The following is a 17,321-nucleotide window of genomic DNA, read 5'->3' as shown; positions in this document are numbered from 1 at the left end:
ACCTAGTATCTTCTTGAAATGTGTGGGACACTTGATGAGTTATGGTTGTATATATTGTCTCAAACAAAGTATTGTATACCCCGAAAAGGTTACCAAACAATAAACGCAACCACAGTGCATCATGAAGTCCAACTGGCAGCACAAATGAAAGTTTAAAAAACAAGTAGATGATACTTAAATATATTTTTTTCAATTGCTGAACGGTTTTGTCTAATGTTTTCTTTAAAGAACAGTATTAAGTGTATTGCATAAGCCAATGTTGCAAACAGTTTAGCTCTAAATTGCTACAAAGGCTGAGGTTCTCATTAATAATAATAATTATAGTTTTATGTCATTATAATGTCTAAAAACTGTAGTTTCTTTGAGAACTCTTTAAGTAGCGATAATTAATTTTAATTTTTACAAAACCTTGTGATGATTCACGTTGGGGTCTCCACTCACCTGGCTTTCCAACTAACAGGTCTCACAGAAGAAAAAAGCAGCGATGACAGCAGTGAAAATAACTCTGACACTGACTACTTTGCGGATGTGGAGACATCATCTATTGATTCATCTGAGCTATCAAGGTCCACTTCTGAGGATGACACTTCAGAGCCTAATTCTAGAGGTGATCAAATCAATTTTTACCCATTTTGCACTTGCACAGTTATTCACCTTTAAATAATATTATAGTTACTGTAAATGTAACTTTCATTTCTTCCCTCCAAATAGATAAAACTAAAGCATCAGCCTACCAGAGCATTTCCTCCATTGGCAAGTGGGCATTTGCTGGAAATGGTACAATGGGAAAAATCGGACAAATCAAAGAAGGCATGAAACAAAAGAGTTGTGTTTTGATCCTTAGAGACAGCCACTTTGATTCCAGTCTACCTGAGGTGGTAAAAGGTCTGGATTACACACTTGCTTTCCATCTGGCTATTGGAAGCAAGAACATCCCATGTCATTTGCACACGGTGAATGAAAGGTTTCTGGTTTTAAGGGAGAGCATTACACGTCAGCCAACAATGTCTTTTTGCAAGTTACATCCTTATCCAGATGTGCTGAAAGAGAGCAGCCTTGTCAAAAACAACAAGGGCTTTATATCAAAGACTGTTGCTTCCAAACAGTGTCATTGGAACCAACTGAATGAAGGTAAGAATTCAATAAATTAATGAACCCAAGCATAAGGTTCTTAGAATTGATCCTGGTTTCCTTAGAAATACCCACAACCCAGCATCCTTCTGGTTACTCAGTAACATGTTGATAAGAGAATTTACAGTCAGAGTTCAAGCAATTCATGGTGTGGAACTTCTACAGCAACCTGTCTCAGGTCGTATCCAAAATTGAGGACATCAGTATTAAAACAGATAGAGGAACTTTTTTTTTGCTTTTTTATCTTCTTGCTTCATGTTGTTGTATGCCACTCGTGCCAGTTCTCTGCAAGATGGTTTAGCCCTCTCTTTGGAGCAAGGTTTTATATGGAGATTAAGTCCTTCTCCATTTAAACCCATTTGTAAATAATAGCTTTTTTTTTTCCTATTGTGTTGGGGCAAGTTGTGTAAAGAATTATAAGTTAAGCTTTGTTTGTTGTATTTTAAAGCCCTTGATAGGGAGGGACTTTTCACTAGATAAAGTAGTTAGTTTACAGGCAGGGAACAATTAAAATTTCCTCCTCTACTTAAATTCAGATATTTTTGCTGAGCTTGGTACGCTAATGCCAATTGAGAAGGACATGGCAGTGGAATGGAAATCATCTTGCACTTTTGGGAAACAGTTTGGTGCTCACACTCATGGTGACTTGTGGGTATTTACCTCTGCATTCCTACCAACAAGGAAGACCTTTTTCGTTTATGTAAGTGTTTCTAAAATCTCCTCATTACAATCATTTAAAGGGTAAAGTCTGCTCTACGAGCCAGAAGGCCCATCAGGCCGGAGCTTATCCCGGTTTCATAGCATGAAGTGACTAGGAGTATTTCTACTCCCCCCTGGATGGGATGCTAGTCCATGGCAGGGTTACCACCAGCATTTCGCTGGTACCGTGAGAGTAAAGTGTCTTGCCCAAGACCACAACATAATGTCCCTGGCCAGGACCCGAACCCTGACCACTCAATCTGGAGTCGAGCACACTAACCATGAGGCCACTGCCTAGCCTCATTTGCTTGGTCATTTATTGCTGAAGGAAGACAGCATGCTTAAAAAAAACGAGATTCCATCATATTTGGTGGGATTATTCTCATAATCTTTTTTTAAACCTTAAAATCATTACTCATGAAATAATTAACGACTATTCATTGAATTGGGGGTGGCTAGTGGTGGATATTTACCAAACCGCGAAGCAGGGAAGTAAATATCGACCACTAGCCACCGACACTGAGGTCAATAGTTGTAATTAATTAATAGCTGTCAATAGTTGTTTTCACTAAAACAGCGAACTAATATAGCACAAAATGGTGATTTAACTCATTAATATTTCATTCTTGCAATGAGCACAGTATTTTTGGGCGCAAGTTGCTCGGAGGTGAATAGGAAAGGACATTTTGTAGTTTGAGTAGCCAATCAGAGCAGGCCCCTCGCACTATCCACTGTTTAGTATATACCAACTTTTTTTTATTACCTGCATGTATATCACTTGCTTGACTGAATATTTCGAAGTGCTCATCAGATAAGAGTACGCATGAGTATTTCTACTCTGAGAAGCACTGTAATGTACTCTTTACAAGAATACAATCTAACTTGAAGTGCCTCACGTAATGTTAGTTTGCAGACAGGAGGGATGCCTTACCCCTCAGTTATTTTTTCGAGGATGAAGACTGTGAATCGCAAGTACGTTGTTGGAAATGGCAGAGAAGTGGAAACAAGTCTTTGAACTTTACAGAAAGGCTAAAAGAAAAAGAGCTACCTCCAGGTATGACACACCAGTGATCTACAATAATGCCAAACGTTTACAGCTGCCGTACCTGAAAACATGCAGTTTTTACTGGGTTGCCAAACCCAGTCGGAATTAATCTGCGTTTCATTTCTCCGTATTTTTATTTTTTTTTCTGTGATGGTTAAAGTCTTTCCTGTCACTCCCCTGCTAAGTGGTGTCTTTGTGCATAGTCTTCTGTGCGTATTTTGTTACGTTTAAGGGGGCTGCGGTAATGCGTAGATTTCTCTGGTGCACACAGGAGAACATTTAATTAACCTGCAATGGCGTCGAAAGTCATTGTAACGCGAATGGCGTTTTAGTGCATCTTTAAACAAAATATACCCTTATGGAGCTCAAGAATGGAACGTCAATTGGATAAGCAAGACAGGCGGTGAAAAATAAATATCTGGAATCTTAAAAGAGACGAGTAATGGACTTCGACATCAATTATCGCCCGTCGAGCCGCAATCGAAGTAAGCTGTAGTTCTCATATTGTACCAAGTGTGGTCTTTTGTACAACACTGAAATCAAATGGAAAATTCTTTAACTTATGGGTTTAAGAAAGACAGAGAAGGAATTGAACAACTTGAGTGCATCTGTGATCTCTGTTGTCTGGCTTATTTATATCTATTTGTACTCAATTCTGCACAGTCTTCCCGGTGACAATTGGAAATTTCACTAAAGCATACAGCCTCGTGAATTTGTATTTCCCGTCTGCCGTAAACTTTACTTTCACTCTCAAAATTACCTCCAGAACCTACTTTTTGCGGAGAATATTAAAGCTTTTAGAATGATGTTTTTGTCTTCTGTGGCGATACTTGACGATTCGGGAACATTTTGTAAAAAAATATTTATAACGGGTCACATGGGCAACTTGATCGATCGAACTTGCTCGATTATGCCAACATCCACTCGGCCTTTTGACATCCATTGAAAAAACTTGTAAAATATTCGCAGGCTGATCGATTTCTCTGAAATTTGAAAGGATGATTGCTAACGAATATAGAAAGATTTTCACAATAACTACCGGTAACTAATAACTGTGTTAAGCATTAGAATTCGACGAAGAGGTAAATGCGACTAAATTTGTTGTGTGCGTTGCTATTTTTATAATTTGACTGTTGTGCAAATATTCAATTTTGAAAAAATATCTACGGATAGATCGTTAAATTTAGCGGTTATTTGAACATAAAAGATGCAACGCTTGACGAGAAATAATATTTTTGCTAATATTTGAAAGAAGCAAAATTTCTTGGGAATCGGGGCGCGGTGAAAATGAGTTAACAAATTTGCATACTTTGCGTTGAAATGTGATACGCAAGGAGACTGGAATTTTTTTCTCTCTGACAAATGATTTTGTAATTGCAGTGTAAAATGAAGTTTATTTGGGAAGCGAACAACATTTCTTTCACTTCATGGTTAATCTAATCTTTTGCTACGACTTGTTAATGCCAAGATTTTTTACATGAAACTCACGCTTTTTGCTAATTTTTGAGTGTCGTGAAATTACACCATTTGCGTGACAATATATTCCTTTACTCTAACCCAAAAACATTCAGATATAAACAAACTTCATATTTATTAACCATTTCTTCCGCTTTTGTGCTTGTCAGCATTGTGATTTGCGATAATTCGCAAGTCTGTTTTTGTATCTAAGAGATGTTCAAATTTTCAATTGCATGGCAGCTCAACCTTGGGATTGTGTAAATATTTCACCCTGAAGTGAAAAAAAAACGTTCTCAGGAACTCGAAAAAGAAGGCTTCCCAACCCGACAGATGAAATATAAATATTCAGTTAAATATTGCAACAAAATTAAAAAACCAAAGATATTGTTTTACTCTGAAAACGACGAAAGATCAACATTCTTTCCCGTAGTTCATTTATGGTTGCCTAGCACGTAATCAATTTCTTCCTTTTGACAAAACATCATAAAAGTCAGAGACTGTAGACATTTTCGTGTTTTTACGATCGATTGTCATTAATCTTACGATGAGAATTCGATTCAGAGTTACATTTATAAAAACTGTTTTTTTTCCCTCATCTGTGTTTTGGCTTGTCTTTTTCTGTTAACTCCTGGCTTTTACGGTACTTTCTGGTGCAGAGGTAAAGCCATACCATATTTTGACGTAGCATGAGATAAGACTAACAAGAAGAGAAAGTATGAAGCGGAAACAACATCTTAAGTCCTTCCTTATTGTGTGCAATAAACGTTTGCTTAGTGCAACTGCATGACATGCAGAACATGCAGGAAAAAATCTGTCAGAGCAATTTGCAGTTAGTATTTTTGCAGACTATTTATATAAAGATTGTGTTTTGTTATCTTTAAACTGAATTTATTACCAAAGCTTAAAAAACTAAAATACCTCAAAATGGGACAGGACATTACAAAATAATTAAAGGTGTGAAAGTGTGAGCCAAAGGGCCTCAGCTGGCACGACATCTGGGTGATCCCTCAAATGGTCTTAATGACCCCCTACTTGAAAAAATTAACTGGAACGCTGAAGTTCAATACCACCCAATTCAGTGCCTTCTGTTTTTGTGTAACACGTACCACAGGCAACCCAGTGTACGCTTTACTAGAGCTTCTAGTTATAATTATTAGAACTTTGACGAAACTATACCATAGCAACAAGTCCTCATATTTATAGCATATATTGCTATTTAACTGCCTTACTCCTGCTTTGAGGATCAAACGTTTCTTGCCCTTTTTGAGAAAGCCTGTTGAACAAATCACTTCCCCTATGCTTTTATTTCCCGTGGTTAATCTCCCTCATTTGGTTTGGAAAAGGTAGCATGCAACAACTTAATTATCGACTGAGTGTTTGATTCCTTATGATGCACAAATTATAAGGAGGCTGATTTAAAGTTTAATACGGACACTTCATTATACAAAGTTGTCAGTTTATAGTCATGAAGGAAATTGTTTTCTCTCCTTCCTCAGGCAGAGAGGAGTCGCACATGGAGTCACATGCAGATCTTCCAGTCACTTATGTAAGTTCATGGCCTTCAATGTGGTTCCTCAATAACTGAGCAGGTTAACTGTGCCACTGACGAAGGAAATCTCGTTTTATCATTTTCTGTGTAGATTCTGCAAGTTTACCCACCAGAGCCCATGCTGTTTGACTGCAATACATGTTTTTTGAAGTGTAGAGTACCGTAAACCGATGCTATAGTGACATGGGGCCTTTTTTTTTTTGCATTTTCATTGTGTAGAACCCTGCTCTTAAGTGGAAGGGAAGAGGTGCCTAGAGATTTACTATCCGCCGCTATTAACAGTGCTCTCTAACCTGGGGAAGGGCGAAGCGGCGTTTCTTGAAAGTCCTGATACTTTTCGGATTATTTCAGATGACATAAACAAAAAGAAAAGGTTTCAAGGTTTCAAGTCATGAAAGTTTGCAGTTGTTTTTTTTTTTTTTAACTCTTGTCTTGAAAACATGTCCAAAGATCAGTTTTTCAGAATAAGATGAACTTAGTTCCACAAATCGCTTTTAAGGCCCAAAAGTTTTTCCGCAAATGAAATGTGTCAAGTACCTTCGTTGAGTCCTGACTGGGTGCATTGCTTCATCTGAATCTGTTGGGATTGACGAGGGCCAAAAACACAGACCTCTCTACTTGGAAATAAGTTGAAAATAGGACATGCTAAGATTTCAGGGCCTTAATTTTAAATAGATTGTAAGAGACAAGCAAGCACAGGCACCAAGTGAAAGTGGTATTTGCCTTAGTTGGATGCATGCTATGATGCACCATTGTTGGACTACTGAGTCGACCGAGAAGGCATCAAACATCATCTTATTTGACCACTTTTTAGGGTAAGTTATCGTCTCCTGTGCCTGTCCTGAACAGAATTTTTCTTGAAACCATACAACCTCCTACTGTATTAAAGTGCACCTAACCCCAAAACAATTTTTTTTGCTAAAATGACTCTTTGCACCGGTTCGAAACGCACTGCGGCCATTTTTTCATTTTTCTAACAAATCCTGGCATTTTATAGGCTTCGAACGTTGTGAAAATCCAAGCATCTTTTGTTCATGACCAAGTCAGAAGGGGAGTGGGTTTATTCCTGATTTGACGTCACAATCTACTTTGCATGCATTTTTACAAAGAGTTAGTGCAATGTAAATCAGTTTGTGACGTCAAATCAGGAATAGACCCACTCCCCTTCTGACTCGGTCGTGAACAAAAGATGCTTGGATTTTCGCAACTTTCGAAGCCTATAAAATGCCAGAATTTGTTAGAAAAATGAAAAAATAGCCGCAATGCGTTTTGAGCAGTTGCAAAGATTCATTTTAGCGAAAAAAATATTTTGGGGTTAGGTGCACTTTGAGTCTAAGGGTGATTCCCTTGTTTTGCCCCACGCATCTCATCTCATTGCCCCAGTCCTTTTGTGGAAAATGATCATTTTGAACCCGAAATTTCCCCTTTGCATTCCATTCACTACTTGCACAATCCCATAATACACCTCTATTACCCCCAAAACTTTTGCATAACCATTGTTGGCAATTTCTCCTGGGGTATGAAAATGTCCCAAGAGAAGTTGAAAACAATGCCTATGCAGATTTTTGGGGGGCAAAAGAGGTGTATTATGAAACGAAAGAACGTTGTTGTCATTTCGACAACCTCACTTTAAATGCCTTTTTTTGAGATGGCAACCTCAATTAGTCACATGACCACTCTGTCTGGTTGTGTGATAGGAAACTAAGCACCATGGGTGCCATCTCCCAACCTCAGGTACATTGTAGGGTGCATGCCTGCAATGTATATACATGTAGATGCAATGTAACAGCAGGTAAACTTTATTTTCAACTCTGTGGGGGCGATCATTTTACCCAACAACAACAAGTGTCCACAATTGGGGGACCAATTTGCAAATCTCACTCTAAGAATATCATGTCATGCAAGAGTGTCATGCCAGATTGCTAGGGGCACCACAGTACCTCACTACCTGAGCAGTGGATTGCCTCAAAGGGACCATCGTAGGGGTCTGTCAACGGAGATCTGTGCCCATCACGCTGGACAGAAGCGTGGTTAGATGTATTGGGGTCAGCTCAAAGGTAAACATAAACTGTTCGTGCTGCATTGAACAAAGCAATCTGGAAAGGAACAATGGTGTATTATCAATGGTAGGGGTGGAGAAGAAGACTCCAGGCAGACAGAGTGTCGTTCCATAGACCAACTTCGCCGAAGCACAGGACAAATCATCTTTTAAGGTTGCTCGAATGCCAAAGAGAAGAATAGCAATGTTGTCGACCCAGTGACAACTTGACAAACACTGTTTCAGGGCTATGTGAAATTGAAATTGCCTGTGAAATTGCTCCAGGAGACTATTTGTCTAGGTGGGATGGTAGGCTGTGATGCAGAAGCATGTGGCACCCACAAGTGTCATGAGGAATTCCAAAGGTCAGATTTTAAAATGTTGTCTCCATATTGAAGGTGATCCTGGTTGGCAGCACAAAATACGAGACCCAGCCAAACAGTAATGCAGAAGCGCAGGACGTCATCATTTTCATCAGTTATTGAGACTGCCCCCGACCAGCGTGAATACTGGTCCATATGAGTGAACAGGTAGGTGTACCTACCTCCCTGTATGGAGGCAAGGGACCAACAATGTCAACCTGGATGCTTGCAAAATGACAGTTGGGTGCAGGGAAGACCTGCAACTGACCTGCAAGATGCAAGGGGAACCACAGGTTGTTGAGCGTTTATGTCTGGCCAGAAAGTGTTTCTTTTGTTGCCCACCAATGGAAAAACCTTGAAGTTGTGGATCTGGACAAAGAGTTGACATGGATCCTTGGGACATGTGTGAAAACGAATTTGAACAAATTGAAAACTGGACAAATTTAACTTTTTATTTTTGATGTGCTTTATGTCAAATTATTTCACTTGCAGATTGTCTAAAGAAACTGAATGTGAAGATCAGCCGAAAACAATCAACTGGCTGGAACTTGTGAAAGCAGTACAAAATGAAACATGTGAGTGAACATTTTTTCATTGGATATTTCTTGGCTGCTCTTGAAAAATTTGAATTGAAACTTAATGCATCTTTGTTCAAACAACACAATTAATCCTTTGGTATGTAGACATTCGTACATACATTCTTGATACATTCTTCACTTGCCTTAGCTAACTGCTGTAATCACCTTTGTCTTTCTTGAGTACATTTGTTTTGCAATTCCTGCTAACAAGTGAATTAATGAACTAATGTGGTTTCACTGATTTACATTCTTTGAAAAATGTGTTAGATATTTTGATTCCATTATGTTAAGTTTAAAAAATTAAGAAGCGTGCATTGCAAATAAGTGCTTGTGCAGTTGTGTGCTTGTTTGTGAAACAGAATTAGTGGCTCAGTTTACAAGTCTTGTTGGATGTCAAATTATGATTCTGTCCAGGGTTATCTACAGCTAACTTGTGAAAAGGATTTTGCTGTTGTCTCTGAAAAAGGTTGTTATTACGTATTTTGGGTGGCTTGGTCCAGATAAGCTTGAGTGTAAGTGTGACCAAAGGAAATGTCAGTTTTTCTATGTAGTGTGCTGTCTAACATTTTAATTCTGCTATCTATAGCTGATAGTTCAGTCAACGAGAACAAGCGACCAGGAACTTCAGCTGAAAATGATGACAACACAAGTGATTACTTTGCTGACGCTGAAACATCATCTCTTGGATCCATGGAACCTAATAATGCATGTTCATCAGATTCAGAAGAAGAGGATGCTGCAAACAAAGGTCTAATAGCTAAGTTGTTTATGTCTCACAGATATATCATGTAGATTATTGATAGTATCTTTTCACTTGCATTACTGTTGGTTTTCATTAAGTGATGGATGCGAATGGCAGTACTGTATCATAGGGACTGAGGTTGCATAATTTGAAGCTATGTGTAGTTGATTTTAAAGATACTTTGCCCTTTAATTAAAGCAACAACAAGAAAACAATTGAACAGTTGTGGCCTGCATGATCATTGTGATTCTTTTAGAACAACGACTACACAGAAAATCATATCTGAAATCTTTGTGGAAGTCAAGGAAATATTTAGTGATCAATTGTTGTGGGTAAAAAATTTGCAAGTAACATTCTGTATTAGTTGAAACTTGAAGTTGGTGGGGGGGGGGGGGGGGTGAGGATTTTCCTGAGCAGTAGATCCCTGAGGATACTACTGTAACCACAAGTTATGACTCATCTTCTAGTGTATTTAAGAGTAGCGAAAAGTCCATAATGCACCAGTTGCAATTAATCACCACAGCTTGTACATACATGTAGTTCTACACTGCCAGTCAAAGCGAATGGTTTAGTGAACACCAGCAGTATATCTTTTGAAAAGTCTTATTCCATGATCTGCATGACATTTTTTGTAAGACAAGTGATTTACTTAGCTATCATTTCAAACAGCTGTATTCTACAATTGACTGATGATTTGATGGTAAAGAGAGGTTTGTTGAGTGCATTGTATTTTAAGGAGATCTGCACTTTGTATTTTATTGCAGCAAATCTTCAATGTTGATTCACAGTTGATTATTCATCTTGCCATTTTTTTTTGCAATGCAACACATAGACATTTTTCATGACAACAAGAGCCTTTAACATCATGTTCTTCATTCTCAGAACTTGTGTATTTTGTAAGATTTAAAGAAAAAGTTAGTACCTGCAACATCTGGTGACTCAGTGGATGTAAAGATCATTTTTAAAGGAATTAAGCAGGGCTTATTCGGTGATTCTTTGACAGGGCTGAAAAGCACCTTTGGATTCTCAAAGCCTTTCTCTGATGACACAAGTTCCAATGGAAGATTTCTCATAGACTCAGCCAGTACTCACAGTCCAGATGAGGATTTTAAGAAGGGGTTGCCACCATTTTACATTGGATTGCTGACTCGCTTGGTTTATTGTGTTTTTTGTTTCTTTTTCCTTCTGTTTGAAGGTACATGTACTAGAGTAAATTCGTCATTTCTTTCATATTTGAATGTTAAATGCATTGCAAATATGATATAGTACCTGCAACATCTGGTGACTCAGTGGATGTAAAGATCATTTTTAAAGGAAGCAGGGCTTATTAGGTGATTCTTTGACAGGGCTGAAAAGCACCTTTTGATTCTCAAAGCCTTTCTCTGATGACAAGATTTCACACACCAGGTTCTGCCGGTATTCACAGTCCAGATGAGGATTTTAAGAAGAGGTTGCCACCATTATACATTGGATTCTTGTATTTCTGGCTTTTTGTGTGTGAAGGTACATGTACTAAAATAAATTCGTCATTTCTCTCATATTTGAATGTTAAATGCATTGTAAATATGATACAAAATTATATATGTATATAAGGGTTCTTATTGGGTCTGCAACATTTATTTCCTATAATTATACTACTGTTAGTCCTCCCATTAATATATACATGACCTCTGAAAGGTAAAGTGGGAGGCGTGGTGGCCTCATGGTTAGTGTGCTCGATTCCGGATCAAGTGGTCCAGGTTCGCGTCCTGGCCGGGAACATTGTGTTGTGTTCTTGGGCATTAAGACACTTTACTCCCACGGTGCCTCTCTCCACCCCACCCAGGTGTATAAAAGGGGAACCGGCGAATTTAATGCTGGGGGTAACCCTGCGATGGACTGGCATCCCATCCAGGGGGGAATAGAAATACTCGTAGTCGCTTCATGCTACAGAATCCGGAGATAAGCGCCGGCCTGATGGACCTTCTAGGCTCGTAAGCAGACTTTACCTTTGAATGAAGGGGTAGTCTCTAAAGAAACTGTGGTGCTGCGTCGGTGGGGAAGTCGTATATAAAAATTTGGTTTATCAATAGCGTTCCTACTATAAATTGGCCACCGTACAGAGATTCTACAAGCTGACGTTTCGAGCGTTAGCCCTTCGTCAGAGCGAACGGAATCGGACGCTCGAAACGTCAACTTTTAGAATCTCTGTATGGTGGCCAATTTACATTATCAACTCCGTTGATAAACCAGACTTTACCTTTGCCTCTTAAAGGTAAAGGTCCTTATTTTGCGAGGGTAACACGTGACAGTGAACTAGAGTTACTGATGAACTTGTAGCCCTCGGTGGACTCCTTTCACCCCCCCCCCCCTCCCTCCCCACTTTCTCCATCAATGCTCTGTTTTATGGGTATTCAAAGCCACAGCTGCATGGATCAGAGGAACGTCGAAACAGACATTGATGGCTTTAAGACTGATTGTGTTAAAATAACTGAACGCTTTCTTTTTGTTCTGCCTCTTTCACGTCAATAAGATTCTTCTTCGGTTGTTATCTGTATTGCAAAGGTAAATCAGGTCTTGTTCATTCACTGACAGGAATCGGGTACACAACACTATATAATGCCAGTTCTGAGGGCAGATGCCACAAAGGACCAGAATGTCTCCAAGACAACAACACTAGATCATCAAGGAGGAGTTATCCAGACAGAGGCAATTTGTTGACAGGTGCTTTGGTGCTTTTGCCAGGATTCATGCTTGGAGGTGAGTTTTCACTTCACAGGTCCAACAAATACGTGGAGTATTCAGTTTAGGTTTTTTTTAATTTAACAAGTTGCAGACCTCAGCTGAAGCTTTCATCTTCAGTTGTCGCACTTCTTTAAATCTGTAATGAAGGATTCCTGATATTAAAAATACCGTAGTTGTAGTCAGGCATGATAAAAAGAATAAAAAACTTGTTGTCACTGACTAAAAAATTTATGTAAAAAGGACGTTTCGGCCAAAATACTATGACCTTCTTCAGCATAAAATGGCTTACGAATACAAAATGAGTGCTTTAAAAGAGCCGTAGAGACGTCACTTGGGATTGCCAAGGGCCTTGTAAATGTCCAGAATGTAAACGTGTTCATTAATGGAATTAGGTTCGCGAATTGAGTGCCACGCTTCCAAAAATAATCTTTTGACCATTGGGAACAACGGTCAATGACCTTGACGTAGTCAAGGTCAAATTCGTGATTATTCTCTACACAATGTTGGGTTAATAAAGAATTCCTATCTCCCGTAAAAATTGCTCTTTTGTGTTCTCTTGTTCTAGATCTTAAGGCCCTTGATGTTTGACCGATATAAACTTTGTCACAGTTTTTACAATTAATTTTATAGATGACTCCTGTTGGTAGCTCTTTACTAAATTTGTCTTTAGGATGGAGCCGACGGTTATGGGGCGCCGATTGTAAATATATTTTTAACCTTGATATTCTCAATTTTTTCATTATTTAATAAATTAGTTTTTGTGATATGATACCATACTTTATTATTTGATATAATACATCCTGATTTCAAATCAGTCGTTTATTATTTGATGTAAGAAGTCCTGATTTCAAATCATGTGTTTGTGATTTGATACAATAAATCCTGTTTTCAGATCATGTGTCTATGATTTGAAATCACGACTTCATGATTTAAATCTAACTTTTAGATTTGATATCAGAGAAATCATGATTTAACTTAATACCTAATCGGTGCGAGCGAGTACATGTGACAAGTCACTTGATTATCTATTGCGCGGGAAAACACAAACATGTCGGATGAACTTTCAAGGTCAATTGCTTCTGCCATATCGCAGGCAATCCCAGGCAGTTCAAAGGGCGGTCGATGAGGCTCTATCACCGCGCAGAGAGAAAATACAATGTGTAAAAGGCGGAGGATTTCTGTTCCAAACGCAACTTTTATAGAGCTGCTGGAACAACATGCAGTCCACAGAAACCAGCATCAAACACTACAGTAAGACAGGAAAAATGAAAATGGCCAAATATTCAGTATTAAATAACACACGAGATTCCAGACGAACACAATGACCGTTTGTCGGCCAGCACATGTACGTACCTCTTGAGAATTTGAATTTGAGCTCGATGTGGAGATCGAGGTCGAGCTTGAGGTGGAGCTTGAACTAGTTGAAGTGCCTCCCTGACTTGGAAGATGTGATATCATATCATATCATATCATATATCTTTACATACCCTCGGATTTTTAGAGTAGCTTGTTGTAGCTAATATCTCCGAGCATTTACCCTCCCAACCACGATACATCACGGAAGACAGACCACAACACCGGGAACTGCATGCCCTACTCTTTTGCGACAAGTGTGCGGGTTCTTTTACGTCCCACAGGATTATGAACATTGAAGGGTTGTGAGACGGGACCTCCGGCTTATCGTCCTTATCCGAGAAGACTAGAGAGTCTAACCATTTGCAGATGTAATTACAAAGGCAGCACTTTCTCCTCAGTTATTTAAAGACCCTGAGTGTTGGTCCGGCCGGAGTTGAACTCCGGCGTGACAGCCCGGTGCTCAACCAACTGAGCCACCGATGCGCGGTGATAGAGCCTCATCGACCGCCCTTTGAACTGCCTGGGATTGCCTGCGATATGGCAGAAGCAATTGACCTTGAAAGTTCATCCGACATGTTTGTGTTTTCCCGCGCAATAGATAATCAAGTGACTTGTCACATGTACTCGCTCACACCGATTAGGTATTAAGTTAAATCATGATTTCTCTGATATCAAATCTAAAAGTTAGATTTAAATCATGAAGTCGTGATTTCAAATCATAGACACATGATCTGAAAACAGGATTTATTGTATCAAATCATAAACACATGATTTGAAATCAGGACTTCTTACATCAAATAATAAACGACTGATTTGAAATCAGGATTTATTATATCAAATAATAAAGTATGGTATCATATCACAAAAACTTATTTATTAAATGATGAAAAAAATGAGAATATTACGGTAAATAAATTATTTTACAATCGGCGCCCCATAGACGGTCATTACGGGTTTGTGGGCAACATTGATATTGAAATGATTTAAAGTCCGTGCGATTTTTTCTGAAATTCCTTGAAGATATGGCAACGTGACAAAACCTCTGTTGGTTTGAAACCGGTTTGAGGAAACAGTGGTACTTTTACAGCTTTTGATAAATTGGTCGGTGTAACCGTTGATCTTTAGAGCGTCGACCACGTTGTTGTACTTCAGATAATTTGTCTGCATCAGTAGAAGGGATGTTCTTTGCTCTGTTGAGGAGCGTTCTAGCTACTGAGCGTTTGTGTTGAGAAGGGTGGTGAGAGTTGAATTGAAGGTATTTCTCAGTGTGTGTGGCTTTCTTGTAGACGCTGGTTTTTATAGTTCCATCGGGATTCCTGGTTGTCATGGTGTCCAGAAATGCGATGGATCCGTCTTTCTCTTCTTCCACTGTAAATTTGATGTGTTGATTAATTGAGTTAAGGTGGGAGTGGAACTCTGTAAGATGTTCCCAAGCGATGCAGACATGGCTATCGTCAACGTATCTATACCACCACTTAGGAGGGTGGGGTGCGGTGATTAAAGCTCTCTGTTCAACATGTTCCATGACTAAATTTGCCAAAATTGCACTCACAGGTGAACCCATTGGGCAGCCGAAAATTTGTTTGTAGAAAGTGCCATCAACGATGAAGTAATTGTTATCAAGTACAAATTCAAGCAAATTCATGATGTTGTTAACAGACATGTTTGTTCTTTCCGGGATGGTCTGATCAGCTTCAAGTCTGTTCTTAGTCACCTGGAGTGCCCAAATTGTCGGTATAGATGTGAAGAGGGATACGACATCGAAAGACACCATGGTTTCCTGCGAAGTGATGTTACATCTAGAGACTTTTCTTACAAAATCACAACTGTTCGTAACAGTATACTTGTTGTTTTGTAAAGGGCTCAGGATAGAAGCTAGATGTTTAGAAACTTGGTAAATAGGACAGTTAATAGAGCTGGTGATGGTATTTTTGGCAGTCCATAGAGGGTAGCTGGTGTGGCGTCAGTGCTTCGGAGTGTGTAATAACACACTGCTTCGGAGTTTGGACGAAGCGTTGGAGTTAAAGATTCCATTCTCGCGCGTGAGATAGGTCGACTATGAATATTGACAAAGATATTGAGTCTTAGGTAATAACGTTATGGAACGCGTATCGACTTACAAGATCCTGGGAGTATTTATCGATAGTGACCTTAAGCGGGGGACTAAATCCGCAAGTGGATTTAGTCCCCCTTCGCAAATTTGGACCCCCCGGTCCAGATCCACTTTTTATGAGATCGTGTGAAGAATATAGCACTCGTTTACTGATTAAGCCTAAGCACTTGTTTCAGTGATTAGTTCGAAGCACTGTTAGCTTTCATTTTACGGTTCCGTTAACTACACTTTTTACGACATCGTTTGAAGAATATAGCACTGGTTTACTGATTAAGCCTAAGCGCTTGTTTCAGTGATTAGGTCTACGAACTCTTAAAATTTTAGCTTTCAATTTACGGTTTGGTTAACTACACTTTTTATGACATCGCCTGAAGAATATAGCACTCGTTTACTGATTAATCAAACTTGAAGATCGCTTATTTTCAGGGGGGCCATATCCGCGAAAGGGGGGCCATATCTGCTAGCGGATCTGGACCGGGGGGGTGCCAAATCCGCTGTGACACCGGCGTGGATCAAGGAAGCATTTTAAAGGTCTATATAAGTTCTGTTAGATCCGTTTTAGAGTACGCTGTACCTGTGTGGCAATCAATTCCAGGTTATCTCTCTGACAAAATTGAATCCATACACGAAAGAGCGCTTGAGATTATTTTTCCATGAGCTCAGATGCCCTCGAGTTAGCACGGATTGAGACCCTCAGGTGTAGGAGAGATAAGATATGTAAGGGGTATTTGCGCAAAATGAAGGACTTAAACCACCCTCTTCATCCTCTTCTACCAACACCCCTAGACGATACATACGATGAGCTAAAGAAACAGCTTTAGGAAATTCAAAAGGATTTGTCAACTGTTAAGAAGAGAGTAACGGCGCCTAACGGCGCCATCTAGAAAGCAACATGGCGCCGAGAGGCAAAACCTTCAAACTCCGCTTGTTATCGCACAGCCGGATGATAAACCAAATCAGAATGATGCTCAATTCCTGCATATCACGCAAGAAAATATACTGAGTAAACTGGAAGAAATGGAGTCTAAAATCAGTGAGATAGCCCAGAATACTGCTCGTATCTCGAAAGCCATTGATAATATTCAAACTTATAGCTATCAATACAATCTAAAAATTGTTGGTGTCCCCCAAGCAGAGATTAACGAGAAAACGACAGTCATTGTTGAGTTATGTCTTAAAGTTTTTGCGGGCATTGGAGTTGAAATCTCGCCGTGGGACATCGATGTGGCTCATCGAGTTCCAGCAAGAACCCAAGATGGCCGCCGGAGAGGCATCCTCCCCATCATATGTAAATTTACCCGTCGTATGGTTCGCGACGAAGTGCTTTCCAAGAGGAGAAATTGCAATCTTCTATTACCAGGGACCTTTGGCCTCAACCCAGAAAACGAATTAAGGATTTCAATCTTCAGTCATCTCACACCAAGACTGCAAGAGCTATTTTTCCTTCGCTAAATCTCAGATCTAAATCGGTAAAGGAGCAAGACAATTACAAGTACTGTTGGGCCAAAGACACAGCGATTTATGTG

General features: G+C 39.4%; 1 protein-coding gene across 1 annotated transcript in view; it reads left to right on the top strand.

Moving 5' to 3' along the window:
* LOC138022993 (uncharacterized) overlaps positions 1-17,321 on the top strand; it is a 75,950-nt gene that overhangs the window by 31,666 nt on the left and 26,963 nt on the right. The window contains exons 16-26 of the mRNA XM_068870030.1: positions 461-607; positions 712-1,131; positions 1,668-1,831; positions 2,737-2,884; positions 5,830-5,879; positions 6,558-6,697; positions 8,775-8,857; positions 9,447-9,608; positions 10,606-10,797; positions 11,010-11,105; positions 12,177-12,341. Coding sequence (XP_068726131.1) covers positions 461-607; positions 712-1,131; positions 1,668-1,831; positions 2,737-2,884; positions 5,830-5,879; positions 6,558-6,697; positions 8,775-8,857; positions 9,447-9,608; positions 10,606-10,797; positions 11,010-11,105; positions 12,177-12,341 — 1,767 coding nt within the window. The remainder of the gene's footprint in view (positions 1-460; positions 608-711; positions 1,132-1,667; positions 1,832-2,736; positions 2,885-5,829; positions 5,880-6,557; positions 6,698-8,774; positions 8,858-9,446; positions 9,609-10,605; positions 10,798-11,009; positions 11,106-12,176; positions 12,342-17,321) is intronic.

This window comes from Montipora capricornis, chromosome 11 (assembly GCF_036669925.1).
Source record: "Montipora capricornis isolate CH-2021 chromosome 11, ASM3666992v2, whole genome shotgun sequence".
Classification (NCBI taxonomy): domain Eukaryota; kingdom Metazoa; phylum Cnidaria; class Anthozoa; order Scleractinia; family Acroporidae; genus Montipora; species Montipora capricornis.
Note: the sequence above shows the minus strand (reverse complement) of the source record. Positions and strands in the feature narration are given on the sequence as shown.